The sequence below is a fragment of the Purpureocillium lilacinum genome (assembly GCF_023168085.1).
Source record: "Purpureocillium lilacinum CBS 284.36 DNA, scaffold_6, whole genome shotgun sequence".
Lineage (NCBI taxonomy): Eukaryota > Fungi > Ascomycota > Sordariomycetes > Hypocreales > Ophiocordycipitaceae > Purpureocillium > Purpureocillium lilacinum.
In genome coordinates, this window is record NW_027072116.1 from 2,723,179 (window position 1) to 2,751,046 (window position 27,868).

The window sequence follows — 27,868 nt, forward strand, 5'->3', positions numbered from 1 at the left end:
CAACTATCCGCGTCACAGGGCACAAAAGTCCCCTCGTCCTTTCAACCCAAACAAAAAGATACTATTCCTGGTGTGGGATCACTCACCGCCCGGACCCCCACGATGAAGGTCCTCAGCCTCAACTTCCTCACCTGCGCCGCCAAGGCCTGCAAGAGCTCGTCCGCGTCGTTCCCGCTGCACCCCAAGGACGCCGAGCTCGTGCAGGACGACCTCGAGGTGAACCCGGAGATGCTCATCAACGTGCTCCCGCGGCTGGACTGGGCGGCTCTACGGACGACGTCGTCAGAGGTACGTTACACGTGAGGCGCAATGCGTGGCGTGCCCCTCGGGAATGCAGCGGCCCTCCCTGTTCTTAGTGGTGCTCAAAAGGAGGGCTATAGACAAGAAAGGAGCGGAAAGAAGTGTTAAGAATCAGATCCGAGGCTGACAGGAGCATACAGCTGGGCTTCCCGCAATTGCCAGAACAGCCCCCGACGCAGGAGGAGCTGCGTGGGGACGAAAAGATGATCAAGGACCTGCATCACCTGCTTGTTGAGACGCAAATCTCCGAGGGCCAGCTGGTGTGCGAGAACTGCGGGCACGCGTACCCCATCAAGGAGGGCATTGCCAACTTCCTCCTGCCGAGTCACCTGGTTTAGACTGGCCCCCCTTGAACGGACTGGTTGGGGACCTGGTTGAGAAGTCGAAGTCACGGGGTTGGTCTTTACTGTTGGAAGGAGAACTGGCCTAGCCGATCGGTTGCAGGCTTGGCTGGGTCGTTCCCAGTCCACTTGCATTGGAGTAAAAAGGCGTTCAGAGGAGTTGCAGATAAAATTGCCGACAGGGGATTTCAGATGTGTTGGCGAAACATGCTTGAACGAATATCTTATTTCTAGCCCGCCTTCCTTGCGTGTTGTCCACAAGGGAGGCGCAAACACCCAAACACAGCCTATAACTCCATATTTGCATACACATGATACACTGCGGCCACAAGGCCATGGATCAACACGCCACCTCCTCGCTGAACGTGTATACGAACACGTATACGACCATGTCTACTGCTGCTTCTTCTGAGCAGCGGGGCCCATCTCTTTCTCAAAGGCACCGTACGAGACCTCCAGGCTGCTAAGGGCCTTCAGGCCGACGCCGAGGATCGAAAACAGAACCAGCGCCACGAGCAGACCCATGAAGATGCCTGCGAGCCATGTTAGTTGTGGTCTGAGCAGCAGTGGCGAGCAGCCTCTAAATACGTACCAGGTGTGAAGAACTGGTACTTCTCGAACAGAGGGCGAGTGTCTCTCTGTGTGCTGTTTTTGTTTCCAGCGCGAGGCGTGCCCTCCATGTCTCTCTTAAGGTCCATGTGCAGGGAGTCCACAAACTCGGGCTCGTAAGCCGGCTCACTGGGCGTCGAGTAGAAGAGGATCGTGTAGCTGCCCGACTTGGTAACAGAGTCGATGTTGTTGGCAAGCACGGCATCTATCGATTCGTTTAGCTCAAGTTCCTAGCAAATATGTCTGGCGTGAATGGATGTACCGTTGTGCGACAACGCGCCGGCTCGGTCCTTGCCGACCAAAGAGCCGAGTGCCACTTCATTGACAGTGACAGTCTTCTTCTTCTCGGCGCAAGATGACCTAATGTATTCGGCAACGCCTGCACCAGTCACGCTGCCCACGACCTCGGAAACCGTATACCGGCTCTTGATCCTGGAGTCATCCACAGCCCGGCACAGGTGCGGCATTGCGCATCCGTCATCGCGGCGCAGGTCGGCGGCGTGGACGCCGGGCTGGGTCACGACGAGGTATCGATCGGTCGGGCATTCCGCCAGGACACTCTTGGTGTGCTTCAACACCTCTGAGCTGGTCTGGATCTGGTTGTGTTTGGACGCATCTCGAAGCCTAGACGAGGCGTCAGCTCGATTGCCAGCTCGTGGCCCGGTCGCGACGGCGCTTACTTGGACGTGGAGAGCAACACCCAAGGGGAGGAGTCTGATAGAGCAAACGCAGCTCCGGGCAGTGCCAGGGCGCTGGCGATTACTTGGAGACGCATGGTTGGCGATGTCGATGAACGGTTGACCCGTTCCTCTCCTGGCAGGCTGTTGAGGCGAGCTCCCGAAGCACTGGACACCGCGCCAGCCCGCTGGGGAGTGATGTAGACCATTTACGTAATCCGGCAGCGTTTGGCGCAACACCCCACTTGGTGTACACCGAGGTGAGCGAAAGTTTAGGGGCCCCTGCCATTGAATCTTGAAGTGCTGCAAAAAGCAAGCAAGCGTGCGACATAACGACCTGCTGGAAATCTCCAGCGACCACTTTTTGACGGCGAAGATTCCAATCGAGCTCCTTTCTCCCACAGAGTGCTGTCGCCATGTTTTTCGCAAAGCCGAGACCGAAGAAGAGCATACTGCCACCGCCAAGCAAAAAGCGAAAGACGACATCGGCTGTCGAAGAGGTTACCTTCGACAACGACGCTCGCCATGAGTTCCTCACGGGCTTTCACAAGCGGAAACAGCAGCGCATAAAGTTTGCGCAGGAGCAGGCGGCGAAGCAAGCCCGGCAAGAAAAGCTGGAGACGCGAAAACAGGTACTTGCTTGCCCCGGTGACCTGGAACCTTTGCCCTCGACTAACGAAGATGGCTCCAGATGCGTGACGAGCGCAAGCGCGAAGTCGAGCAACACGTTGAAACCGTGAACCGACTACTAAGAGAGTCCGGCGCTGTGGTCGACCCCGTCGAGGCGGAGTCCGGCGACGAGGCTGAAGCTTCGGACGAATGGGACGGCATACCCGATAAGCCCGACTTGGACATCGTTGACCACGAGGAGGAATACGTGGACGAAGATCGTTATACGACAGTGACAGTCGAGTCCGTGTCCGTATCTCGGGACGGGCTGAGCAAGCCGCAGCTAGAGAATGACAAAGAGCAAGACGACGAGAACGAGGACGCCGACGAAGACAAAGAGGGCAAGTCGGAGGGCAAAGAACCGAGCAGGCCCAAGAAAAAGAAGAAGAAGTTCCGATACGAAACAAAGATTGAGCGGCAGCTGACGGAAAGGAAACATCGGGCCAAGTCAAGAAAATATTGATCAATCAAGAGATGGATACAAGTATGGCAACCTCACAGCGCTGTTTGGAAACATATACCCCCAAGGAAAGGCAGCTCAATTAGCTAGAAATGCGTCGCAGGATTCGGGCTAGACCATCCACTGCTCTCGCTCATTCAAGCTCCTCGCGTCACGACGGGACCGCCGAGGTCCCGGACTGCCCAGCCAACGGATTCCTCAGAGTTTCGCCAACATACATGCGTACTCGTATGGACAGGTATCTACTAAGAAAGGAAGGATCCGCGATCAAATGTTGCCAATCTCGTCCTGCAGGTCCTTCAGGTCCTTCTCCAGGGTCGCGTACTTCTTGGCCATCTCCTCGTACTTTGCCTCCCACTGGTCGCGCTCGGCCTCGCACGCCTGCACCTTGCGCTCAAAGTGGCCGGCCTTGACATCGGTTTGTCGGAGCCTAGCGGTGCGAAGCGAATGTTAGCATGTGGCATCTCGTAGCAGCGTAGCGGTGTGCAGAAGGTGGAGCTGTCACGTACTTCTCGTTGGTCTCGCGAAGAGTCTTGTCGGCCTCCTCAGCCTCGTCCTCGAGGAGCTGCAGTCGTCGCTGGAGTGTCTCGTTCTGGGTGCCGTGTTGTTGACCCTCGTCGGCGGCCTTCTTGAAGTCCTTGATCTGGGCCTCGAGCTTCTCCACCTCACCCTCGAGGATGCCGTTCTTGTGCTGGAGCGACTTGATCTCCTGCTCGTTGGCAAGACCCTCCTGCTCCAAGACCTTGTTCTTCGCCTGCAGCTCCTCGATCTTGGCGTTGGCCTCGTCGTTCTCCAGGCGGAGCGAGTTCATTTTCTAGACACCGCAAGTCAGCCGCGTCGGTCCTGTGCCTTCGGAGCTTACCCCTCTAAAGCATGGGCATGCGAGTGGGGTCGCGAGCTTGAGGGGTGGGAAAGACGAACCTCCTTGATGCGATCCATTTTGCAGGTTTGTAGCGTCGACGCGTGTGGGTAAGGGCGCTGTGGAAGGTCGGTAAAGGTGTTTGCGATGCAGGCGAGTTGATGACGGATGGGGCCCGGGAAAAGGAGATGATAGATGGACCGGACGGTTTGATGGGGAAGGGGGAACGATGTGCCCCTCCAACGATGCGATGCGAGGTGTGGCTGCGCGGCTGACCAGCGCCGGGGCCCCTGTGGCTTGGGTGTCTTGGGCCGCTCAGGGGGCTGCGTTCCAGCGACACCACCGCGCTGCGCCGACGGGGGCTGTGGCTGTTGCCGTGTCAACACTTCGCACGGATCAACTTAAAGACGTGGCGGACCCCAACACTCGCCACGGGACTTGTGCGCGTACATGACGAGACCCCCTTTGTCATGAACGAGTCCTAAGCTGTGTCATCGATCCGAGTCGACCCTCCGAAGTCACGATATTGCCCAATCCAGGTTTCGATAAACAACAAAACGCAGACGGAAAATCACCGAGGCATCTGTTTACACGCCATGCTCGCGTCGCATCGCGACCAGGAGAACCTGGCGCACAGCCAGCAGGTTCCGACGAAGCAACAGCCAAAGACGCCCGGCGCACGCTATCCCAAGACGCCCCTTGCGTTTCGCAACGATGAGAACCTACCGACCGCGTTTGCGGGCAAGACCGGATTGGGAGGCGCCGGCACCAAGCCGGGTGGAATGGACAGGATGACGGCCAAAAAGGGCCAGCAGCAGTCCATGGTGACGCCGATGGGTGCGTGAGCTTGGATGTGTCGCACGAGCTCACTTTTGCTGACTATGATGTCAACAGAACCGCGGACGAGGGCGCCTCTCGGGAACAAAACCACGAATGCCAAAGCCAAGGCCGGGCGAAGCGGCGGGGTCAAGGAGAGGGTCAACGAAATCGAAAAGTCACAGGCGAAGCAGACCAACGTACAGAAGCCGAAGCTGCAACCTGTCGATGTTGCCCCGATCAAGCTTAAGATTCAGCCCGACTCACAGGACAACCATTCGGACCACGACGACGAGCCAGAGTATGCGCCACCGCCAGTGGCTCCGTTGCCATACGAGTCGGATGTTCTCCCGAAAGGCGGTCTCACATTCGAAGGCTTGAAGAAGGAGAACTTCCTCAAGGGCTTCTACCAGCACTATAACCGTCCTGACGGAAACGGCATCTCACGGGAGGAGAAGAAATTCAACGAGGAAATGGAGGCCGTGCTGAAACGGGTCGAAGAGCGCACCCAGCGTGATCTCGACGACTTGCAGTGGAACGCGGCAGACATCGAAGAGACAACGGCAGCCATCCGACGCAAGCCTGAGGAAAGCAAGGACGAGAGAGCGAGAGTCAGGGCGGGCACGCAGCGGAACCCACCGACCATCACGTCGAGGAGGGCGGCATCGGCTCTGGCAATGTCGTCGGGTGCCCAGAAACTGGCTCCAAACAAGGCAATGACAGCGCCCAAGGCTCCTCGACGGCCACTTTCTGCACTGATGTCTCGATCCAGGCCGGCGAAGCCGATCACGTCCACGGCGGCCACGGCCACTGGCAACATAGCAGCAGAAGCGGCGTCACGCACCACCATCGGCTACAACAAAGGTCGAACGGCTTCGTCCATGCTTTCTCGTCGAGCGCCGAGTGTAAGCGAGCGTCGCAACCCAGTGACCAGAGCGCCTACGCCTCGCGACGCAGAAAGTGACCTCACCATCACCCCAGCACGCATCCGTCAGGGCCCCAGCCGCAGCGAGACGCCCGCGGAGCGGCTGCAGTTCTTGTCGATTTTCGACGACGTCGACGACGAGGATCTGCCGCCGATGCGAGGTCCACTGCTCGACTCAGACGATGACGAGGAGTTTGAGATGAAGCTCACTATCTGAGTTGGGTACCGGCCAAATGAGGAAGTGGCACTGGATTGATGCTGGCGTTCAGGGAAGGACTACGGCGCGGAGCATGACGACACTGCTCCGCGCTTGGCGTTGGTCGGTATCGTTCAGAATTCGCTCACGGAATGAACGGGATCGTGCGCCTGGATCGGCGCGTATAAAACGAGAGCACTTTGGTGCCTTTGTATGGCAACCGAGCACGATCGGGTGCGTAGAATGGATGTGGTCTGCCCGGCCGCTCCGGAAAAGGCGTTTTTCGTGCGCACTCCCCGAATACGAATAATTGCTTGCTTGACTACGATAATGCCGTGCTATTCGTATCCTTGAGCGGAGTGGCAGTGATGCTGCTCCGAGTGCAGCCAAAGCGTCGGAATGGCGGGTGGCTGACGCATGAGACGCTTGGTCCATTGTCGTGTGCTTGGCTTTGAGTGTCAATCAAACAAAGGGCCAAAAAGAGTCGCTGCTGGTGCCTGGCCGTGCAACGGCCAAACGAAATGGTCTGCACGCATGGAGGGATCCACGGGTTGCCGGAATCCTGGAGCGGGAAAACATATTCTCCGGGTACAGCAGTGGGGCGGACGCGCTCAAGCGCCCAATGCGTGCGAGGCGCTGGGACAGACGCGCTGGCTGGCTGCATGTGGGCTTGACGCACGCAGTGCAGTGCAGGTGGATGGAGCCAATCCACGGGCGCGTGCGCGCTGCCCATCTGCCCCGTGCGGCTACACCTGGCGCACCACCTCCAGCGCGCTGATGAGATTGAGCGCTGGACGCTGCCTCAAGTGTACCACGAGTAGGTACCTACCGGCCACTGGGGGCCCTCCTCCCCTCTGCTGCGCACCCGCACTGCTGCACCGCACTGCACCCTGGGCTCTTCATTCAATCAGTCGCGCTCTCGCGCCGTAGCGCTGGTGCTGCCCGGGCACGGTCGGTCGGCCACTCACAGCGGCACTAGATCGGGATTGGTCTGGCCCATCCCTGGACGCCAAAGCTTCAACTTCTCTCACCTCCCTCACCACACGTCGCCTTTCTCTCCCCTCTCACCTCTCACTCACCCGCGACGACCCCTCGCCTCGAGGGCCGCACATCACACGAAGCCCGCGGTCGCCATCGCATCGCACGTCGCTTGCCAGCGCAACTTGGGCCCTCGCTTGCCGCGATTGCTGGCGCTGCACACACGTGAATACGCCCGACGCTGCTGCTGCGACGCCGCCGCCGCCGCCGCCCACCCACTTCAATCTCTCTCGTCCCGGTCGCGTGCGCTCAGCCCGAGCGCGTCTCACCGCGGCCCTGCACATCCGCAAACCGCCGCCTGCCCATCGCGAGCGCAGCGACGCCACGAGTCTGCATGGTGACAGCGACAGCCCACGGCGCGAGATATCATGAGCCCGGCGCGGTGCATGCGATAGCAAGAGCGCCTCATCGACACGATGACTCGCACCCCGCCGGCCGTGAGTTTCGCTCAATTCTTCCCTAACGCTGCCAAGGTCAGGGCCGAAGCCGACCGCCCTGGGCGCGGCCCCTCGGCCGCCGCTCCGCCGTCGTCGCGCGAGCCTCCTGCCGCGCTCGGCGTCGACGCGCCGACTGGCATCGCCCGGCCCTCTCACGCCGTGTCTTCCTTGCCTGACGCACCACACACCCACGGCGACGATACCGCCAACGACTCACCAACCACCGAGATACCAAGCACCGGCGGATCCTCCACATCCCACGCTAGCTCTGCCTCATCCATATTCAGCACCTCGCTGAAGCCCCCGGCAAATGCGCCCGCCTCTCACCTCTCCGCGAGCCTGCCCAGAGACTCGCTTTCACACTCCCCGGCCCCGCTGCAGAGACCAGACATGCCCGCGTCCGCGTCTGCCGAGCGGCCGGGCCAGGTCTACCGCGATGATCGATCCAAGCGCGGCGCTGAGCCCTCGCCTCGGAGCGGCCCCCCGTCCGACGGGCGCATCCCCGCTCGAGATCCTCTGCCATCCGTCAAAGGCATCAAGTGCACATATGACCCGATCCTCGATCGAGTACGCAACAAAAGCGTTAGCAAGAACGCCAAACCGACCTACAAAGAATTCGGATTGGTACGTCCATCTATACATACCCCCGGCCTGAAGGGGGGGCGTCACTGGCTGGGTCCCTCGAATCTCACTCACGGCTAACGATGTGGCAGGATGATGACGCTCCCCCTTCAGACCCGCGGCTGGCCAAGGCTGGCGACAGGCTAGGCTACATCAACACCGACTTCTATCTGCCCAAAGCACGCCTGCGCCATGCCCCCGAGAACCTCAGGCCGTATCCCTACGACCCGAAGACGTCCATCGGGCCGGGACCGCCTACGCAGATTGTCGTTACCCGCTACAACCCCCTCGTTCCGTTTACCAAAGTGACGACCGTTTTCGCCACGTTTGGTGAGATTGCGGAAAGCAGCAATAAGATGCACCCTGATACCGGCAGCTACCTGGGGTTTGCGACAATCCGCTACCGAGACAGCAAACGCCCTGGCCGACCTCCCGTCACTGCCATCGATGCCGCCCGCCGTGCTGTTCGCGCCCGCGGGATCAGGATCGATGCCGACATTGTCAAGGTGGACTATGACCCAGAAGGTCGCAAGAGCCGACGCATGCTCGAGGAACACCTAAAGCGCGAGAGAGAGAAGCTCAACCGAGAAAAGCCTTCGCGGCAAACCTCGTCCACTCCGAAGCCACCCCCCACGGGCCCAAAGTCGTCTTCGGCCGCTACGCCCGCACCTGCTTTCGTGCGCCCCCCTCCGACAGCGCCAAAGGGTCCTTCTGCGCAGAGGCAACCGACGACGACGACGCCACAACAACAGCCGACAGTCGCCGTGACACCTCGGGGTGTTGAATTGCACAGTATCGCACCGCAGATTGCCGACCAACCCTATGTCTTCGTTACCGCAGAAAGCGTACCCGTTTTGCCTAGTATCATTCCTCACATGAAGAAGCGGCTCAAGAACTACGCGTTTGAGGACATACGGTTGGACAGAACTGGCTTTTACATCGTATTCCGCAACTCCTTCACTGGCAAGTCAGAGGCCGAGCGATGCTTCCGAGGTGCTAATCACACCGAATTCTTCACCTATGACATGGCAATGCAGCTTTGCTTGCCGCGCCCGCCTGCACGTTCCACCGACAACGCGCCGAAGCGAACCCCGAGTCCAGACAGGAGTCAGCGGCCAGCATATCGACGACGAGACGACGAGGCGGCCAGACGGCGACGGGAAGAGGAGGCAGACTTGGAAGAGGAGAAGAAGCAACGGGCCAAAAACTTCGATCCAGTCATCGAGGCTGTCGAGGTCGTGCGCAGGGAAATGACGGAACATCTCATTCGCCATATCCGCACTCAAGTAGCAGCACCCTGCCTTGCAGACTTCCTGGACCCGGCCAACCACGTTGCCAAGAGAAGGAAGCTCAACCTTGATCAGCCTGACGATGATGAGGAGTTGGCTTTCGACGACGGCAGTGCTAGTCCGCGGATTGGGACACCGAATTCCAGGACGGATCCCATCGAACGTCGCACGGGGACCTTTGAGGCAAAATTGTTGCCTAGGATTCGCAAGAACAAGAGCAAGGGGCAGGCCCACCGCAGCACGTTCGTCGACCCCTTTTCAAGAAGTCGACCCTCTGTGGCCCGCGCTGCATTTAGGTCTTTGCACCATCGCCTTAAGAGCCTTGATAGCGACTTCGAGTCCGATGACGAGACTGATGCTGGAGCCCTGGCGGCCCGGGAGACCGAGGAGCCTGAGTCGCGGCCGCGCAGCCGCATGAGCACGGACGATGAAGCTTCCAAGGATGACTTTGGGTCTTGGAGTCGCCAAGAGGACGATTCCATGACGGAGGCGAGCCTGGCCGTTCCCGATGGCATACTGCCAAGGAAGCGCAAGCTGGAAGAGACCATTGAGACAGCCCTCAAACGCCAAAAGAAATCTGATGAAGAGCTCTTCGGCGTCAAGATTGGCCGTCTCGAGGCTGAAGTCAACGGGCGCGCGACCTCGGAGGATGTTGGGTTCGACATCGACAGCAGTGTCTCTCGTTCCGAGACGCCCGCTTCCCAGACTGCAAAGGGTCTGAAGAAGAAGCCAACAAAGCAGAAGAAAAAGACCAAGAAGCAGCTATTCGAGGAGCGTGAAGCCTTGAAACGGCAGCAGGACGTTGAGTCTCAAGCCGACGAGGACGAGGCGCCCCCAGTACCAACCAAATCTGAGGGACAAGAACTCCTCCCGCCAGCCCCGGAAGCCAAGGTCGAGAAGCACGACGACAGGTTCTTCTCCACAGAAGCCCTGACTGCGGCACTCACGCTCCCCGATGGCTTCAAACCCGACATCTCTTCACTGCAGAGCTTGGCGTTGGGGTCGAAAGACCTGCCGGATCTGGCAAGACTTCAGAAGAAATACGCGACAGCCGAGATTGGAAATGCGGAGCTGTGGCTCTGGAAGCGCAACCGCATCAGAGAGCTCAATTCGTCCGATGGCTCAGTGGACCGGCCAATTTCGATTGGGGGCTACTATGTGCCCAATGCTACGGGCTGTGCTCGTACTGAGGGTGTGAAGAAAATTCTCAATTCCGAGAAGTCCAAGTATTTGCCACACCACATCAAGGTCCAGAAGGCCCGAGAGGAGCGCGAAGCCCGGTTCAAGAAGACGGGCAAGGACGCCAGCGCCGCCGAGGCTGCCAGATTGGCCGCGGAGAAGCTCATCGCCAAGGGCAACTCTCGAGCCAACCGTGCCAGCAACCGACGATACGTCGCCGATCTGAACGATCAGAAGAAGACTCTGGGCCAGGACTCGGACGTGTTCAAGTTCAACCAGCTTAAGAAGCGGAAGAAGCCCGTCAAGTTCGCCCGGTCCGCCATTCATAATTGGGGGCTCTACGCCATGGAGAATATCGCCAAGGACGACATGATTATCGAGTATGTTGGCGAGGAGGTGCGGCAGCAGATATCGGAGATCCGCGAGAAGCGCTATCTTAAGAGTGGCATTGGGAGCAGCTATCTGTTCCGCATCGACGACGACACCGTCGTCGACGCCACCAAGAAGGGGGGCATTGCGCGATTCATCAACCACAGCTGCATGCCGAACTGCACGGCAAAGATCATCAAGGTCGAGGGCAGCAAGCGAATCGTCATATATGCCCTCCGTGACATTGCTCTGAGTAAGTGTTCCGCTCCGACTCCAGCTTCGGCACTGTCTAAGTAACGACTCTAACACCCTACTTTTAGATGAGGAGTTGACCTACGACTACAAGTTCGAGCGAGAGATAGGCAGCTTGGACCGCATTCCCTGTCTCTGCGGCACTCCGGCATGCAAGGGCTTCCTCAACTAACCCTCATCTTTTATGTGGTGGCCCTGGTGTCGACAACATTCGCTTCACCTCCTGGGCATCGAGATCCCATGGCGCCTCGAGTCGTCGACGATCTCATCATCGCCCGCACCTACCTTGCAGAGGATCTGTTCAACGCAGAAGCCACCTCGAAAACTCTCCATTGGTTCCGTCCCATTGTAATCATAGTCCAGCGCATAACTTGGGTTTTGCAGGCGCACTGGTGTTTTATGTTGCGGGAGGGTGGGGGGAAGCGGGAAGGGGGAAGGGAAAGGCTTCAGGGCGGCAAAGAACCTAAAAGTGGCTTTGTCTCGGGCTCTCTTTGTTTGCGGCGTTGAGGGACGCGGGTTGTTACTGGAGCATAGGGCTCGCATCCGCCCGACTTATCTCGGGCCCTGGGAGTTTCCGACAACGGGATTTTTCTTCAGCCTTTACGAAATGGGCCTCGGTCAGAGGGCGGCCTCTCTCATCTGGTGGGCGGGAGGGCCGGGGTCGGAGCCCCGTTGTTTCTTTTCTTTCCTTTCCTACGGGGCGTTGCGGCTGACCATGTACACAAGTATACACGCCCAGCGCAAACAGAAAGGTGTTTGTCGCCAGTGGGCAGGCAGGGAAACTCGGTGATGATGAATAGAGAAAGGGGTTCAGCGAACATGACGTTGCAATTCTGACGTAACGTGAGGGCGCTGATGTTCGTTTGCGTGCCCATTGATCCCAATTCTGACGTAATATGAGGGCGTTCATGTTCGTTTGCGTGCCCTCGGATCCCCCGCCGCTTGATCCAATCGCCCAAAGCAGAGAGCATTCTCAGCCAAAGAGGACGTGTGGCCGTTGCGTGCCGTCCACCATCGCATATGCCTGCCATGCACTCTCCATGTTATATCTCGCTTCATATAGGATCCACCCATACAAATGCATATGCCAATCGATTATAGGGCATGGTCATGTTCCCGGCTGACTCGTGTGTGGCCCGCTGATGTGCATAGGTTTCGCTTATACCAGCACCTCGTCGTCGTCCTCATGATCTTCGTTGTCGTCAAATGCGTTGAAACTTGTAGGTTGGGGCAGTGGCGAACGCATTTGGGGCGTATGGTATCCAAATCCGCAGTGTTGACGTCTACGACTCCCGGTTATCGACGTCGTCTCCAGGCTTTCAGTCTGCTGCGGCCCCAGGTCCTCCTTGGTTGTCGCTCACGCTAGGGGGGGCTCGGGGTCCCAGCATCCAGTCCTGCATGGCGAGCCACTCGCTCCAGTTGCTTTCGGCATTGACAATCTCCTTGTTGGTAACCCCTTGCAGCGGGCGCAAGAAGGGGATTGTCTGCCCATCCTCCATGTCGTATGCGGTCTTGACCGTGAGCCATGTGTCACTCTTCGCCGCAAAGAGGTAGTTACGCCGCTCCTCCTCGTGGATCGGGCCGAGCCCCGTGGTCCAGTCGTCGCCGAAGAAGCCGTGGAGCACTGTCGGTGTGTCGAAGCCCGTGGCGACGAGTCGGCGGACATAGGGGACGAGCGAAACGGAACCAACGATGGCGGCATCCGGCACCCCGTCTTGACCGCTGCTGCCCGTGTGTTCGGCTGCCAGGTCTAGGCCGTTGCCTGGCGGTTTCTGAAAGGGGAGTTTAATGTTTATCAGGGTGGCGAGGGCCTGTACCGGGACGCTATGCTGCCCGTGGGCGATAAAGTACCGAAGGCATGACTGGTATTTGGGGTACCAGTCGAAAATGTCGAATTGAAACTCCTGAAAAGGCTATGGGAAGTTGTCAGCGCTGCTTAGTGAACGGCAGAGAAGGTATGTCGAGAGCACCCAGAATGGTCCCGGGAGCCAAACGTCCAACTAACATGTCTAAAAGGTCTCGCCATTCCCAGAAGACCCTATGGCCAGTGCAGGTGTTTGATATTCAAAGAGTGTTGTTTGCGTGATGGGCAAGGCTTTCCGGCGCGGGCTGTGGTGAATTTGAAGCCGACTTGAAAGGTACCCCAGGGTGGAAACAGGCGCAGTGGCGCAGGACCAGATCTATGACCAGACAATTATGTCTCGCAGCGCAGCACAAAACACCACCAAACGAGGGGGCGAGGCGTGTTCTGGACGCTCGCAGTCTAAGCAACGTTGAGCGAGGCGCTTAATACGGTCAGGGGGGGCACACCCACCACGGTTGGGTACCTATCTATGTCGGCAAAAGCATGCTTCTCCTGCAGAGATGGCTCGATGCGGACACCACTCTCGGAGAACTAGACGGGTTCAACGCTCGAAGCAGTCGCCATGCGGAGGCGTCGGTGTCGAGGCGGGATTGGACGGGGCAAGGACCAGGTCTGGGGAAGCTGAGGGAAGGGGACATGGAGATTTCACCGCACTCGCCCACTGACTTGGCGACTATATACAGAACTTAGAGCCCAGCACCCCGGGGTGGAGAGAGCTGCAAAGGACAAGACGAGCCTTGGTGTCCCCCCACAAAAGTCGAGTGACTAGCCGCTGAGAGCCGAGACGGGAGCACGGCAGTCGAGGGGATGACGCTTCGGCTTGGGAGGGAGCCTGCGATCTGTGTTCGCCTACAAGATGAGACGGAGCTCGTGGTAATCGCAAGCGTAGTACCGATCTGGTAAGCTCAGGTGTGCGGCAGTCGGACAAGGTCGCAGGGAGATGGAAGCAAAACACCGTCGACGACGTGCGGTCGAGAGCGAGATCCGGAGACGTCGATGGTGACGGCCGCAGCCATGTGTTATTACAGCGCCGCAACGAGGGCGGATGGGCCGAGCGTGGCAGCGCCACATGCCCGGAGTCCCTTGCCCGCGCGACGGCTGAGGCTCCGCGGATACCGTACCAGCTGGCTGGGCGGGAGCTGACAGCCCGAGGCGAGGTGTTTGGAAGGTGAGTCCGCCTCATCAGCCCTGCAAGTGCCGCGTTTGCACGATTTTTTCCTTCTTGTGGTAGAGCAACCCAGACAGACTTCGACGCGGACCGCAGCCGAGGGGCGCGGTCGTGAAGGGTGTGAGCGGGAGAGGCGACCCTGGGCTGAAGCGCGAGTGGTTACTTGGCTTGATGGCTTGTTACCCTGGCCAGAGCCAGGGTTCAATGGTGGAGCCACCCCGAGGGCGGAAGAGGGAGCCTTGGGAGCGCAAAGACGCACTGACTGGTGGAGCTCTCCAGACGACGGCGTCAGCTATTACCAAGGCGAGACTAGACGATGGGAGGAACGGCGTGGCCGGCGCCCGACTGTCGCACCCGTCGTGCCCGGCGCTGGTCTTCTAGGCCGATATAGTTTCTTCTGCTCTCGACTTTTTCGGCTCGGGGCTGCCATTGACACGGCCGTGCCTGGTGGGCCGCTCCGTCGGAGTTTCTGCCCGCCCTCGTAAACTGGCTCTGCTGGCCGAACGTCCGTCGCAAACCCCTTTGGACGTCGTCATGGCTTTGCTACGATGTATTCGTGCCGAGTCCAGGCTTCGGCTGTGGGGCCGGACGATGGTGGCGACTGGCGGCGGTGCTGGACATATACAGCAGGTCAATCACGCGGTTTTGCCCCCTTGCCCCCTACCTGCACTTGTACGAAGACAAGCATCTCCTGGTTGTTGGCAGTGATGGGAGAGGTGTGCGATCTGATTGGGTCGTCGTGAAAGCCTCAGAGATTGGCGAGGTGCGTGGCTGTCACGAAGCATTTCCTCGGCTTCAGCGAAGGACTCAGCCTGCCTCCGCTCTCCGTGCAAATGATCGTGGGCCTCGTGGCGGTCATCCATCGAGCGGAGGCTGCTTCGTCGGGCCGAAGGCAACCCAGCGCGATGCTCGCGTAGCCGACGGAGGAATGCAAATCTCGACGTCGACCGCAAATCGTGACGCGACGAGATGGGAAAGGGCGGAAATCGACGGTGAGACATGAGCATCGTGTGTCCGGCGGAAAGGTTCACGCTTGTTGGTCGCGCAGATCTGCTCTTGATGCATCAGCATTCAGCACCACTCTCACCAACGACACTCACTGCCCAGCGCACCACGGCACAGACGACAGCCAGACACGGCCGCCCACCCCACCTGTTCAGGCGGTCCAGGGTGGACAGCCGAGCAAGCATGCCCGCCATACCCGCTCATCCGCTTAGAAAGAAACCAGGTGACGTGACGTGTGACCCCAGTCGAGCGTGTCGGCTACTCCCTGATATTACTCGCAGAGGCTTGCTGGCATGGCGATCGACGACGTCGTCCACACACTGAGCTGGCCTGGGTTGTACGAGGGAAGCCAACCCAGGTGGCTTGCCGAAGGGGCCAGAGATTGCAGCATGATGATGGCGTGGTTTGCCCCGGCAAGTCGTGAGGCGAGGAACAGTAAGAGGCGAGCCAGACGGTGCCTCTGTGCTGCGCAATACGGTACGAAGTACAGGGGCAAGATGGCTGCGGCCTAGTAGTGATTTGATGCAGCGGCTTGAAAAGGAGATGTGCGTTGGAAGTTAAAGGCGCCTCGCGTGTCGCGTCGTGTCGTCCTGCCGTGTCTTTGACCCGTCATTGATCCGTCACTGACCCATTGCTGGGGGTTTTGGTTCGCACCTGCCTCACGCGCAGTTGCGTTGCGTTCCACAGTGGTTCCTCGAATCAAAACATCCACTCACGACGATGCAAAAAGTGAAAGTGCAGCCCCTGCCCCCGGTAGCCCCTTCCATTTCCAACAACCCACTCGACGAGGAAAGAGAGAGAGAGACCGGGTCACGACTGCTCGACTCCTGATGCACAAGGCCTGAGGCAGAAGCAGAAACAGGCAGCCAATTGAGCTGTGAAAAGCTGTGGCCGCGCAACTTCCCCTCCGCCATGATGAAATACCAGTACGCCCCAGCTTCTGCTTTGCCAGCCATTTCACGATAGCCAAATCGGACAAAGACGCAGTTGTTCTCCCCGACATCCTCCCCGACGGGATTCGGCCCCCGTCACGCCACGACATGGCGTCACCAACCAAGGCCGTCCGACGAGGTGCCCATATGCCAGGTAAGCATGGCAAGCCAGGGTAGTTATTCGGTATGCAAGATTCCTGCATCTGCACCTGCCCACGACCGTGCCCTCCTGTCTCTCTCACTCCACGAGCCCGCAGGCATCCTTCGAAACGAGCTCCACACACTGCTTGGCCATCTCCATTCCGGCCACTCCTGCTCATGCACGCATGATGCAATTCCGTCCAAATGGAGAAATTATGCAAGTATACGAAGTCGCAGGGCCTTCTTTCCGGCATTATCTGGAAGCCGGTGCCACCCACATCCAGGTCATGATGCCGACGTCTCCCACCAGCCGACAGGCCGTTCCCGTAATAAGGCGACCCTCGGAAAGACACAATGACGATGGTCTTGTCGGGCATGGCCAGGCATGACGCGGATGAAATTACAGCAAAGTCGCCGTTGTATACGCCAATGCCTCGACTTTCTTTTTCAGCCCTTCTGTCGCCAGAGGTCGCCGGACACGATTATGGCCGCCTTGTGATGTAAACTCCGAAGCATGGGCAAACCCTCCGTTGAGCCCGCGCCAAAGAGAGACCATTGCAGTTCGGATCGATGGAGCCACATTCCGGACCCAAGCATCCGGAAACGTGCCACCCTCACCCAGGTTTTCTCTCTCCTCATCTTACATACAGAATCTCATCGCCAACAGACAGTCCAGTCGCGACACGACAGCAAATCTTACCGCTTCTCTGGACTCGACAACACCACCACGTAACGCCCCCGCCGTCCCGTCCTGGCTGCCACGCAGCCATCCGACACATCACTTTGTCCACGGTGGGCCTGACGGGACCAGGGCAGTCCATAAAGGACAGGTCAGGACAGGGTCCCATGCTCAGTCAATGGCGGACCTGCCACCACGACTTAGCGTCCCCGGCATCCCCGTCAGTTCAGCTGGGTTGTGCACTTCCCCCCTGTCCCAGGTACCACCGAACTTCGTCTAGTCTTGCCCTCCTGCCGAATCTTGATTTGTGACTCGATCTCGCCCGATTGGCGGCACGCCATTTGGCCCGCAAATCATAGGACTTCCACGCATCCGCCGGGGGTGCCCGGCGACCAAGCAAGAGGTATCATTTCTGCCTTGCGCATGCATTCTATTTCGGAAACCCGGAATCGGATGCGATGAGTTACTCTGACACGGAATCAACTCTTGTGCGGATTGCCCCTTTTGCATCAACGACACTATCCGTCAACCTCGTCTCGATTTGTCGTTGTGCCTATTGGAGCTGGCAGAACCTCCCTAACAGGTTGTCACCGAGTATCGTCAGTGATCTGTGATGTTCCCCCACGGTAAACTGGTAGACAGCCTCTACTCCGTACGTTATTACGATGCAATGGCGACATGCGTGTCAATGGGTGTCTCGCCGGCTTCCCCCAAAACCCGCGGGGACGCAGTCTTCACGCGGCAAGCAAGCCTCGTTCAGCCTCGAGGCGATCCTGGACCCCTGAAGTGCAGGCGAGCAAATAAGGTGCTTTCCTGCCTGAACATTGCGCCAGCGCTGGTGCAGGCGTTTGCCTATCAGCGATCACATTACTGGCCATGGTGGCCCCTTGTTGCTTTTTCTCCGTTCAAGGGGTAGCTTCCAGAGGCATGCGTTGGGACTATGCACAAGTCTTGCGGGCCGGTCAGTAAAATGCTGAGACAAACTTGACAGTTAATAGCAACAGCCGACAAGTCGCCACGGAGCAAGACTACCCTCCCTGGACCCAACGGGCTGCCGGCATGCCTGGCCTCGATGGACGAGGTCGATTGCACACATGCGGGCGATATTTGACAAGCGTTGGCGCGAGTGATCAGCGAAGCACCTACGGTTTATAGACGCTGACATTGGCTCGTTGACTGATCCAGACCGCTCTGGCCCCAATATTTTCGAGAAGCGAGGCCACAGCCATCCGGAACCACCTCAAGGGCGACATTTCTGTGTGTCATGTAGCAGCCGCCGCCGCGAGCATCTTAACAAGTATGCCAATCGGGCTCTGCAGCTCACCTGGGGATGGGCGCCGTTTCAGCAGCTTGCATGCTGCCATGTAAGTGGCATAAAATGTTAAAAAATCAAACAGGGGCTGTCCCTGGTGCCCCGGAGTTGAGGCAAAGATTTTACCGCCTCGGACGCTTCTCGACTGGGATTGCTGACATGGTTGATGGCCTCCTGCATGTCTCTTGCGTTTCAGGATTTTGGAAGCAGGGCAGCCACCTTTCAGAATTAGATTCGTCTCGACTGCTCTCCGACAGCTCGTCTGCAGAGGGGAGGCGGGACGAGCCGACATATGTTTTTGCCACTCCCCCACAAAACGATGCGGACAGCCTCAAGGGGTAAGCGAAAGTCGACTGCTTGCTCAACAGCACATCCACCAAGCTCATTCACCCTCCTTGGTAGCGAAACGGCCTGGAAGCAGCGATGATTGCCTGTACAGGCTCACCAAGGGACACTCTCTCATGCCTCGAGTTTCCGCTGAGTCACAGACTAGGGGTTGCCGCACATGAGGGCCCCAGCACATGGGTTGGTCCCCGTTCAAGCCCTGTCCGTCCGGCCCCAAGTGGTGCCTCCTATTTCAGTGCTTCACGGACAACTTACTCTTATGTTGCGTCTTTGCGACCCGTTTGCTGGGCATGAGCGCAAAACAGCAAACTAGTACCGTCAAGTCACAGACAGGCGGAGCAAACCTCGGAGCTGGCTCATCATCGTGTGTTAAGCCATCCTCATGTCGCATCATCCGCGTTTGTTGCCGGGCTCAGCAGCTCAGCCGCACTGACTGGGAGAGGATTGCCACCAACTCATCACGTCGCTTGCACAAGTTTTGATGTCCCTTGAGGCAAACAAATCGAAATGGCTTTAAAATACCCGTGGGAAAATGTAACGAACCTGTCGTTTTGCTGCCATGATAAATGCTTTGAAGGCACTGGTGCTCGCTTCTTGCACGGACTACTTATGAACCATCGAAAAACGAATTCTCAGAAGCGTTTACACCCGGAGAGGCTTCATCCCCTTGATACTCTTCGCCATGCGGACGACGAGTCAGCCATCGTCTCACGATCAGGTACTATCGGTGGCTCGTTCTGGGTCTACCACACCTGGCCCAGACACCTGTGGCTGGATATCTGGAAATCGAGGTTGTAGAGCGGCGTACCGGGCGAGCTCCGCAACGCCAACCTACCCGTTGCGAGTCCCCATGTTAACGAGAGGAGCACGGCAGATCACCCACTTACATGCAATCCGGGCCAAGTATGCGGCGTAGACAAGTTCAACAGCATCATTGGGTGTTGCTGGACTTCCGGCGGCGAGTGTCCGGTCTCGACGAGATGTTTGGACGTGAAGGACCCCCAGTTCAACGGCTCGACCAGTGACCTTGACATGATCTGGCGAGTCCCATCCTCCTCTGCAGGCGCGGGATGTTCTCTTGAGCATCATTTCCCTCTCCCGCCCCTAGGAATGCGAATAGTCGTAGCAATGGCTGACCGAATCGCCTCGCAGCTTCGGTGAAGTTACTCCATACTGCAAAACCAATGTCATGGCAGACGACCCGTCGCTCGGGGGCTACTCGCTCTTTATCTGTGCCGCGGACAGGGTCACGCAGACGGTCTTGCGATATACGACTCCGGATGCGCATCCGACGACGAGCAGCAGCAGCAGCAGCAGCAGCGTTACCGCTACTAGCACCACGATGGGCAGCAGCTCCCATAACCCGCCGCCGTCTTCGGTGTCGACAATGCCTACAACTCCATCGAGCACACGACACGCTGTCATGTCGCCGCAATCCAGCAGCCAGTATCCCACCACGACCCCTGCGGCACCGCAGCAGCCATCGACTCCGGCGTGGGGCATCGCGGGGACTGTTCTCGGCGGCGTTGGTTAGTCTACCCCCCAACGGGAATGTGAGTGTAGGAGCTCTCGTGTACAGGGACACTGACGGGTTTTACGTACATGGCGACAGGAGGAGCCTTGGTGCTGCTTGCTGCCGGTTACTTCATTCACCGCAAGTGGAGGAACAGGCGATTCAGGGTCAAATTACAGCGCCTCAACGACCCCGAACCATCGCGTGAGGGAGAGCACCATGAGGGAGATCACCGCTGCATTCTCGTGTGAGCACGGCCACGAAGGGTCCGATCGGGATCCGATGGGGCAGATAAACATGACAGGTTGGCGAGGATTAGGGATCTGGCCGGAGCATATCCATATTCAAGGCAAATGATTCACATGATTCTATTCGCATCGTCTGCAGGCGCTTAAGATAGTCAATTGTAAGGGAGTTAACACTGGAGAAAAGCCTCGGTAGCAGGCATGGCCGTCGAACATGGTGCGTGGCCCCTGAACGAGCAGAAAGACACTTTGAAAATAAGCAGGGGACTACAGTCGGCTCCTGATGTGCGTCGCCAAATCGGCACTTTGCTTCGCCGGGATGAGGTGGTCTACGGCGAGCGTATTCAGATATCCGGGGTGAAGTTGGTCCAGGCTCGTCACTCCACACAGCTTCATTGTCGTTTCCAGCTCGTCTCTCAGGACTTTGTGCGGTCAGCAAACGTAGCGGCGGCGCGGTTGCACAAGTGACGGGGATATTAATGACGAGCATACTTTCAATGTACTTGAGGACCCCTTCGTAACCGTAGTTGACGGCAAAGAGTGGCCCTCGCCCGATGCCCACGGCTTTGGCGCCCAGACAGAGGGCCTTGAATATGTCGGTGCCGCGACGGATGCCCCCGTCAACGCACACGTCCATGCGGTCGAAAATCTCGGGGCAATTCTTGCGGAGCTCTAGCAGTATCAGAATGGTGGCGGGGGCGGTATCGAGGCTCCGGCCGCCGTGGTTGGAGACGACGATGCCGTCGACGCCAGCCTCCATGGCCAGGACGGCGTCTTCGCTGGTCTGGATGCCCTTGAGAACGATGGGCATGCCCGGGGCAACGCTGCGCAGCCACGGGATGTCGGCCCAGCAGAGGGACGGGTCGATAAAGGCGCCCATGGTGCGGCCGATGGAGCTGCCCTTGGCGTCATTGGTGGCTGCCGTGCCGGACAGGGGCGAAGTGATGGGGACGTCGGCGGGGACGCGCTCGTCGGCCTCTCGCTTGCCCGGGACGGCGGCGTCGATGGTCACGAAGAGGGCCTGGGCGCCGGCCGAGCGGGCGCCCTGGATGAGCCTGCGCGTGTTGTCGCGGTTCTTGTCGACGTAGAGCTGGAAAAAGACGGGCGTGTCGTGGGGTGTATCGACGGGGTGGGCATCGATGGCGGCGACGATGTCCCTGAGGGGGTAGCTGGCGCTCGTGGAGACGCACTGTGCGATGCCCGAGGCCTTGCAGGCGGTACCGATGGCTTTTTCGGCGTCAGGGTGGACGAGAGACGCCATGGCGGCAGGGCTGCAGAAGAGGGGCATGCGCATCCGGCGGCCGAGCATGGAGGCGGACAGATCGATGGACGAGACGTCGCGTAGGGTGCGCGGGCGGAGGGAGATGTCGGCAAAGGCGGAGACGTTGCGGCGCCTGGTGGTGAGGTCGGTGGCGGCGGAGGAGATGAAGGCCCAGGCCTTGGGGGTGAGGGTGCGGGAGGCGGCGTCCTCGAAGTCGTGCGTGGAGATGAGCGAGGCGAGGGGCGGCTTCGTGTGGGGGCTGGATGCCGAAGATTGTGAAGTTGACGCCATCGTGGAGGAGATCGGGGGAGTGAGTATGAGGAAGCGGAGGCGAGATTGGTGTTGGTGATGGCGATGGTGGCTCGTGAGAGGCCTGACGATGGTGCGGTGGTGTTGAAGCTGCTGGGTCGTGATAAGTTATAACACAGCTATGATGCATGCGCAAGGCAGCTCAGAATCGGAACGGAAATGGCTGCGCCCCTCAGACAAGAAAGGAAGGCTTGCGCAGTTGAAGTGTTTATTGCCAATGGTTATATGTACGAGGTATGACGCCCTCGGCAATTGAGCAGTCTGGGGGAGGCGGAGGTACGGAGGTGCATGCATGCATGGCACGGCATGGCATGGTGTGGGGTTTGGAGTCGTCGTTGCAACCAAACATGGTGAACCACTCGGGGGCGATTGGGCCGAAGCGTCAATCCGGCGGCCGATGCCGGTGCCTCTGCAGCGCGTCCGTCGGCTTTCTTCCCGCGAACCAATAGTGGTGTCCTTTGAGGATGGAAAGCGATGGTCACAACGTCCTTGCTCGTTGAACGAAACGATGATGGTGATGATGCCCCGTTTTGCCAGCGCAACTACTGAGGATGCAATTCAGCCAGCCGCATCGAATCGAAACAAGCTCCTCTAACGTACAATGGATATCTAGGGAACTCACTCACGACGATAGGCAGAGACAACCTTCCGAGGCCAACGCCTCTACGCAGCAGCGTCCTGCGGCTCCAGCGCGCGCCCGATCAGCAGCTTGGCCCTCTCGCTCAGGTCCATGCCCAGGGCCAGCGCCCTGCCGGGCTCGCTCATCTTGGCCCACGTCTTGCGCAGGATGCCCACCACCTTGTCCTCGTCAATGTCGGCCTTGGCCTCGAAGTCGTCGAACTGGTCGTCGAGGAAGACGAGGCACGCCACGTCCTCGAGGGCCTGCGTCTCCGCGTCCGTCGCCAGCGACTCCTTGCGCACCAGCGCCGCGATGCGCGCGCGCGCCTCCTCGGGGAGCGGCAGCGAGACGGACGCCGACGCCAGCAGCGAGGCCACCTGCGTGGCGGCCTGCGTCTTTTGCTTGGCCCGCCACGTGAGGTATCCCGGGCGCGTCATGGGGAAGGCCGATCGGGGGAGCTCCCATCTGCGACGAGACGTAAGCTTCTACATGTTTTACAAGACTTTTGCGAATGGCATGCGGCCGGGTAAGCTGCCTACCTCTTAAAGTGCTGCGCGCGGCAGGCGAGCTGCAGCTCGGGCGAGGCATCGGGGCAACGCGCCTCGAGCCACCTCGTCATCTTGCGCGCATAGTGAAGCTCGTAGGGGAGCGTCTTGGGCCCGTCCGGTCCGTCAATCTTGTTGGGGTCCTGGCTGTGCGCCTCGTCGATGAGCACGAGGCCCTGTGCAAAGGCAGGCGGGAGTGACGGCAGTCCGGAAGCCATTGCTGCGAGCGGCGGCTGCTGAGGGGTTCAGAGGTTGGGGAATGGGACCGTGAGGCTGTATGTGATCAATTGTGACTTCAGTCTTGCGGATTGTGACCGGACGAGAAGAAGAGCCGGGCGCTGAGGCCGCTATCATCAGTGAGTTCAGCGCGTGCGATGAACAGCCATTGTCGCTGGGTATCGTCTAAGCGATGAGTCAGCGCCGTTGACGGCAGCGCCATTGGCCAATGCATGCAATTGCAGGTCCAAACGACAGCCAACCCTTGGGCCCCTTTGTCCTCCTCCATCACTCCAAGCTTGGAATCCAATGCATCAAGTACGCACACGCCTTGAATGGCCAGACCATCGTTACATCTCTCCGCTGGTAATTCAGTTAGCCAGTTTAGAATCACATAAGCCTCTCTCTCTCTGTCCATCTGTCCCCGAGTCTTCCCTCCAGTGCCCATGCAGAAGCCCGCCGTCCCAACTTGCGGCTGGCGGCTTGCCCGTGTGATTCATGGGCAGACGCCCAAACACAACGGATGTTCTGTCTGTCTGCCCGGGCTGCCGTGGCGTGCGCGTTGGGGCCCTGGCCGTTCAGGCCAACAATGAGCACACAGCCTGGTTGCCGTGCAGCAGCCGCCAGCTGCGAGCTCACGCTGCGTTCACCTGGCGAGCACCTGGCAACCCAGCCCCAACACTCACTGTTCAGCCCCAGCATTACCTACCCAGCAACGCAACGCACCCCGAGTCCAACAGCTGCCCTGTTACGGCCTGGCCTGGCCTGGTCATGTGAGGCCGTGCCAACTACGTCTTCCGCCTCTGCACCCCGACCTGTTCGCGTTCATCTTCCTCCTCACAACCACCTCGCAACCGCCTCCCCACCACCGCCTTCAATTTGACTCCAAACAACCTCTGCGCGCTGCAACACCAGCAAGCATCTTCCAAGTCAGCAAGCCGCAGATATCAATCTGCCTCTGCATACGCAAAAGAGCCATCGTCGGCGCGTCCATCTCTACCTTGAAACGAAGCAAACAACGCGTCGAGCAGGTCAGTTCCCCATCCCAGTGCCTTGACTTCTGCCACGCTGACACCCATCTACCACCAGACTTCTTTGCACAGCGTTATTCCCATCGGGAAAGTCACCCTGCGTGTTTCGCCTCAGAAACTCCGTTCCGTTGGCTGATTGTGTTTCCCTCACTCAAGTGTCGGCAACCTAGCAGTCGCTACCATACCTCTGGTCGCCAAAATCTTGAACAACGCGTTCTAGCCTTTCGCCAAGATTAATCCCAGAAAGTCGAAGCACTAACGCGGCATGGCTTTTCGGGATAACCGCAACGCCGACGATGGCGGAGCGGACAAGCTGCGCATTTCCATGACCAACTTGATCCTTGGTCGAGACCCCATCGTGACAGGCAACAGGCAGGGCCAGCGCAAGGATGAGACCGCCAAGATACACGCGTCTGCTAACGGCACTGGTGGTGAAGCTGAGAAAATTGTTGACACTTCTGTCGCTGCCAGCCAGGCAGAGGAAAACAAAGACGCGGCCGCGCCCACCGGTGGTGACGCCGCTGAGACTGCCAGCGAGGTGGCCAGCTCCTGCTCGCATGGTGCATCGTCTGATGAGTGCTCGGACTGCAAGAACAAGTGCAGCGAGTGTGAGGAAGCTGAAGGTAACGATCAGGAGGGCTCTGCTTCCGCTGAGGACACTGTCTCTGTCGAGAACTCTGCCGCTGCCCAGGACGAGAACTCGTCTGTTGGTGCAGACGCCGACCAGCCCTCGTCTCCGGCTTCGGCCTCTGCCTCGGCCAACGACGGCGACTCCGCAAGTGAGGGTAACACGGGAGAATCGCCAGACAAGGTTGCTTCCGCGTATGATGGCTCTGCTCAGCCGTCCGACAAAGAATTGTCGGTTCACAGCAGCTCTGGTGCCGAGAGCGGCGGTGAAGATCAAGACTCATCTGGAAAGGGCGACGACGCTTCTACTGGTATTAGTACTCCTGGAGCGGACTCCTCCAACGACGGTGCCTCTGACCAAGGCAGCCACAAGGCGGCATCCGCAGAGAACACTGACAGCAATGAGAGCAGCGGTCCAGGCCCCGCCTCCGACTCTGGATGGTCCATCTCGGAGGACCATTTGCTTCGTGGCATGAAGGAGGCTGGCGATGTCACCTGGGCTGAGATCGGACAGGCCCTCAACCGTGGCAAGAACGAAGTGAAGGCACGTTGGAAGGTCATTCAGAAGGCTGGCGAGAAGCATACCGCGGATGCCGACAAACCACAGTCTTCGGCTTCCGAGCCGTCTGGCGAGAACAAGAAACCCCGCAAGCTTGGAAAGGCCGACAACTCCCAGGCCGCGTCGTCGGATGGTAACGACGGTGATGCAGAGTCCGTTGGCGAGGCCACCAAAGGCTCCAAGAGCAAGGGCAAAGGTAAAGGCAAGGCGCCCGCCATCGACCACCAACCCAAATGGCGCCGATACAAGGGCCAAGACCAGAACAAGTCCGCCAGCTCCAAGGCCGCAACCAGCGAGCATGAAGGCGACGGGTATGAAGACGGCGAGTATGAAGAAGATGACAATGAGCAGCACGTCGTGCTCTCAGGCGAGGAGGCTTCGTCCGAGAGCTCCTTCAGAATCGACGGTAAGGACGACGAGGAGGATGAAGAAGAAGAAGACGACGGCGGCTACCATGCTGCTCACTACGCCCACAAGACGCGCGAGGAGATCCGATACCTTCATCAGGAGGTCTACCGCGAGCTCTACCCCGACATGGTCGATCTGCAGCCTGACGAGTACTTTGGCGAGGAGGACTGCGCGGTCCTCGCTGCTATGGACAGCAAGTACAAGCGATCGCGCTACCTCGAGATGCAGGCCAACTTCTTCAACGCTACCGGCCGTCTCGTCCCGCTGCACCTCATCCGTGACAAGATCGAGCGCGCCGAGGAGGAGTCCAGCCGCGGCCGCAGCCGCGAGCCTCGTTCCGCCGCCAACCGCCATGACGCGGTCGAGAAATGGGTCAATGGCGTCGAAGAGGCCGGCGTGCCCGATGCTGGTGCCGCTGGCACTGCCGACGAAGCTGGTCCTGCCCCGAAGGCTGACCCCGCCGACGAGGCAGCTCTCTAAAGAGCTCTCTCTTGTCTTCCATTACTGCGACTCACGCTGTGTTTGTGTCCTCTTAACAGCCACCGCACGCTCCAGTGCTTCTGTGTCTCCCAGTTGTGACGGCTGACCAAGATTGTCTGTCTCTTCAGTGTACTTTTATCACCTTCGGAACCGCGCGCGGCAGTGCTGTTCTTTTCTTTTCCCGAGTCTATTTTCTTTTTGCGTCTTCGTTTTCTTCGTCTCTGGGCGAGACAGCACGACGAGTTATACCAGCTTACGAATCCTCGTCTGCCGACCTGCGATCCTCTGTCGGAGCCATCGTGGTCTTGTTCGCCTGCTTTGCGATTTCCTTTCTTTCTTTCATTTTTCCTTCGTCGCCCCAGGCAAGTCGAGCGCCTTGGGCATTCTGAGGGCCCAAAAAAAGTGGCCGCCATGAAGGAACAGACTTTCTCGTTCTCCCGGCACCACGGTTTCGGGCCTTCATCGGCCTGCGGATTTCGATACAAACAAACAAAACAAAACAACAAAAAAACAAGCGAATGAAACAAAGCCTGGGTACAGCCACGGGCAGAAGCCTGTTTTGGCCACCACCGGGATAACGACCCAAAGCACGAAGGCGAAGGTGCGAAAGGTGGAAAAGGATGGTGATTCTGTTTGCTCGCTCTCAGGACCCTTTCTGGACAAGGTCTTGTCTATCTCGATCAAGTTTCTTCTTCTACCACTTCTTCTTTCTTGGCGATAACGAGCCACGCAAAAAAGGACAAGGGAAAAGGGAGACAACAGAAACCAAGGTGCGGCACTGCGAGCGACGGATATGAACAGGACCCTCCCGATGGGTCGTACGGTCTAATTGACAAAAAGGGGTTGGTTTGGCGGGAAAAGAAAAAAGTCCATCACTTGGTATACCAAGAATTGTCGAGCGGAGGACGGCAAGAGGACTTTGGTGTCGGCGCTGGAACTCTCGAGAAGTGTGTGTGTCTGCGGCCGGCGCATGCGTGGGCAGGCGGAAACCCGCACGTAAGAGAGATCCAACATCGCCTTGCAAGGGAGGGAAAGAAGGGGAACGGGCAGGGAATCGGGAACAGGGGATTGCTGGATCTCATGGGTGCATTGCCATTTGGCGTCGGACCGTGAGCATACTGCTTGACCATTGTTTCGTGTAATTTGAGTAACCGTTGAAAGCAAGCAACGCAAAATTAGGTAGATAATTTCTCTTCATTGAGAAAGCTGTCGATGCCCCCGTGAACAATGCATGTACGTAGTAATTACATCTCCAACGGCAAAGTCTTATCCTCGTGGGGACTGGAAACCGAAGTATGCGATCCAAGTATCACATTACAGGTGCGAGCATCGAAGCCCGTTGACAGACATCGCCGATCTGTGCGGAAGTAAATACACGCCCAGCACGCAAAGATTCTGGGCCGTCTTCAAAGCTACCAATACACATATTTAGCAGAGGCGCGGTAGTCCTCGCAATATGCAGTCAGAATATAAAAGTCCCAAAGAATCGCACGAAGGCGACAAGGAAAAGATGAAAACGCCCTAGCTCCGATGCTCTCGGGGACTCCTCCGAGGAACACCACGCAACAATGC

At 58.6% G+C, this 27,868-nt stretch overlaps 10 protein-coding genes across 10 annotated transcripts; 5 read left to right on the plus strand and 5 right to left on the minus strand.

Annotated features, from left to right (window-relative positions):
• Nucleotides 1-102: 102 nt before the first annotated feature.
• Nucleotides 103-638, plus strand: PLICBS_008725 (type I protein arginine N-methyltransferase Rmt1; the record flags this gene model as incomplete). Its single annotated transcript, XM_018324813.2, has 2 exons — nucleotides 103-288; nucleotides 441-638. 2 exons carry the CDS (start codon nucleotides 103-105, stop codon nucleotides 636-638), a joined length of 384 nt encoding a protein of 127 aa, XP_018176207.1.
• Nucleotides 639-1,034: 396 nt separating this feature from the next.
• On the minus strand, nucleotides 1,035-2,025 carry PLICBS_008726 (uncharacterized protein; the record flags this gene model as incomplete). The annotated part of the gene is made up of 4 exons (XM_018324812.2): nucleotides 1,035-1,174; nucleotides 1,234-1,455; nucleotides 1,513-1,874; nucleotides 1,931-2,025. The coding sequence occupies 4 exons, from the start codon at nucleotides 2,023-2,025 to the stop codon at nucleotides 1,035-1,037; spliced, it is 819 nt and encodes a 272-aa protein (XP_018176206.1).
• Nucleotides 2,026-2,343: 318 nt separating this feature from the next.
• On the plus strand, nucleotides 2,344-3,059 carry PLICBS_008727 (uncharacterized protein; the record flags this gene model as incomplete). Its single annotated transcript, XM_018324811.1, has 2 exons — nucleotides 2,344-2,559; nucleotides 2,619-3,059. The coding sequence occupies 2 exons, from the start codon at nucleotides 2,344-2,346 to the stop codon at nucleotides 3,057-3,059; spliced, it is 657 nt and encodes a 218-aa protein (XP_018176205.1).
• Nucleotides 3,060-3,323: 264 nt separating this feature from the next.
• Nucleotides 3,324-3,995, minus strand: PLICBS_008728 (uncharacterized protein; the record flags this gene model as incomplete). Its single annotated transcript, XM_018324810.1, has 3 exons — nucleotides 3,324-3,486; nucleotides 3,566-3,870; nucleotides 3,978-3,995. The coding sequence occupies 3 exons, from the start codon at nucleotides 3,993-3,995 to the stop codon at nucleotides 3,324-3,326; spliced, it is 486 nt and encodes a 161-aa protein (XP_018176204.1).
• Nucleotides 3,996-4,511: 516 nt separating this feature from the next.
• Nucleotides 4,512-5,873, plus strand: PLICBS_008729 (uncharacterized protein; the record flags this gene model as incomplete). Its single annotated transcript, XM_018324809.2, has 2 exons — nucleotides 4,512-4,752; nucleotides 4,810-5,873. The coding sequence occupies 2 exons, from the start codon at nucleotides 4,512-4,514 to the stop codon at nucleotides 5,871-5,873; spliced, it is 1,305 nt and encodes a 434-aa protein (XP_018176203.1).
• A 1,433-nt stretch (nucleotides 5,874-7,306) lies between these two features.
• Nucleotides 7,307-11,209, plus strand: PLICBS_008730 (histone methyltransferase set1; the record flags this gene model as incomplete). The annotated part of the gene is made up of 3 exons (XM_018324808.2): nucleotides 7,307-7,951; nucleotides 8,041-11,038; nucleotides 11,106-11,209. 3 exons carry the CDS (start codon nucleotides 7,307-7,309, stop codon nucleotides 11,207-11,209), a joined length of 3,747 nt encoding a protein of 1,248 aa, XP_018176202.2.
• A 1,147-nt stretch (nucleotides 11,210-12,356) lies between these two features.
• On the minus strand, nucleotides 12,357-13,063 carry PLICBS_008731 (uncharacterized protein; the record flags this gene model as incomplete). Its single annotated transcript, XM_065601443.1, has 2 exons — nucleotides 12,357-12,950; nucleotides 13,043-13,063. 2 exons carry the CDS (start codon nucleotides 13,061-13,063, stop codon nucleotides 12,357-12,359), a joined length of 615 nt encoding a protein of 204 aa, XP_065457515.1.
• Nucleotides 13,064-20,311: 7,248 nt separating this feature from the next.
• PLICBS_008732 (uncharacterized protein) lies at nucleotides 20,312-21,793 on the minus strand (the record flags this gene model as incomplete). The annotated part of the gene is made up of 1 exon (XM_065601444.1): nucleotides 20,312-21,793. One exon carries the CDS (start codon nucleotides 21,791-21,793, stop codon nucleotides 20,312-20,314), a length of 1,482 nt encoding a protein of 493 aa, XP_065457516.1.
• Nucleotides 21,794-22,474: 681 nt separating this feature from the next.
• On the minus strand, nucleotides 22,475-23,193 carry PLICBS_008733 (uncharacterized protein; the record flags this gene model as incomplete). The annotated part of the gene is made up of 2 exons (XM_018324802.2): nucleotides 22,475-22,895; nucleotides 22,970-23,193. The coding sequence occupies 2 exons, from the start codon at nucleotides 23,191-23,193 to the stop codon at nucleotides 22,475-22,477; spliced, it is 645 nt and encodes a 214-aa protein (XP_018176196.2).
• A 1,294-nt stretch (nucleotides 23,194-24,487) lies between these two features.
• Nucleotides 24,488-26,296, plus strand: PLICBS_008734 (uncharacterized protein; the record flags this gene model as incomplete). The annotated part of the gene is made up of 1 exon (XM_018324801.2): nucleotides 24,488-26,296. One exon carries the CDS (start codon nucleotides 24,488-24,490, stop codon nucleotides 26,294-26,296), a length of 1,809 nt encoding a protein of 602 aa, XP_018176195.2.
• Nucleotides 26,297-27,868: the final 1,572 nt, after the last annotated feature.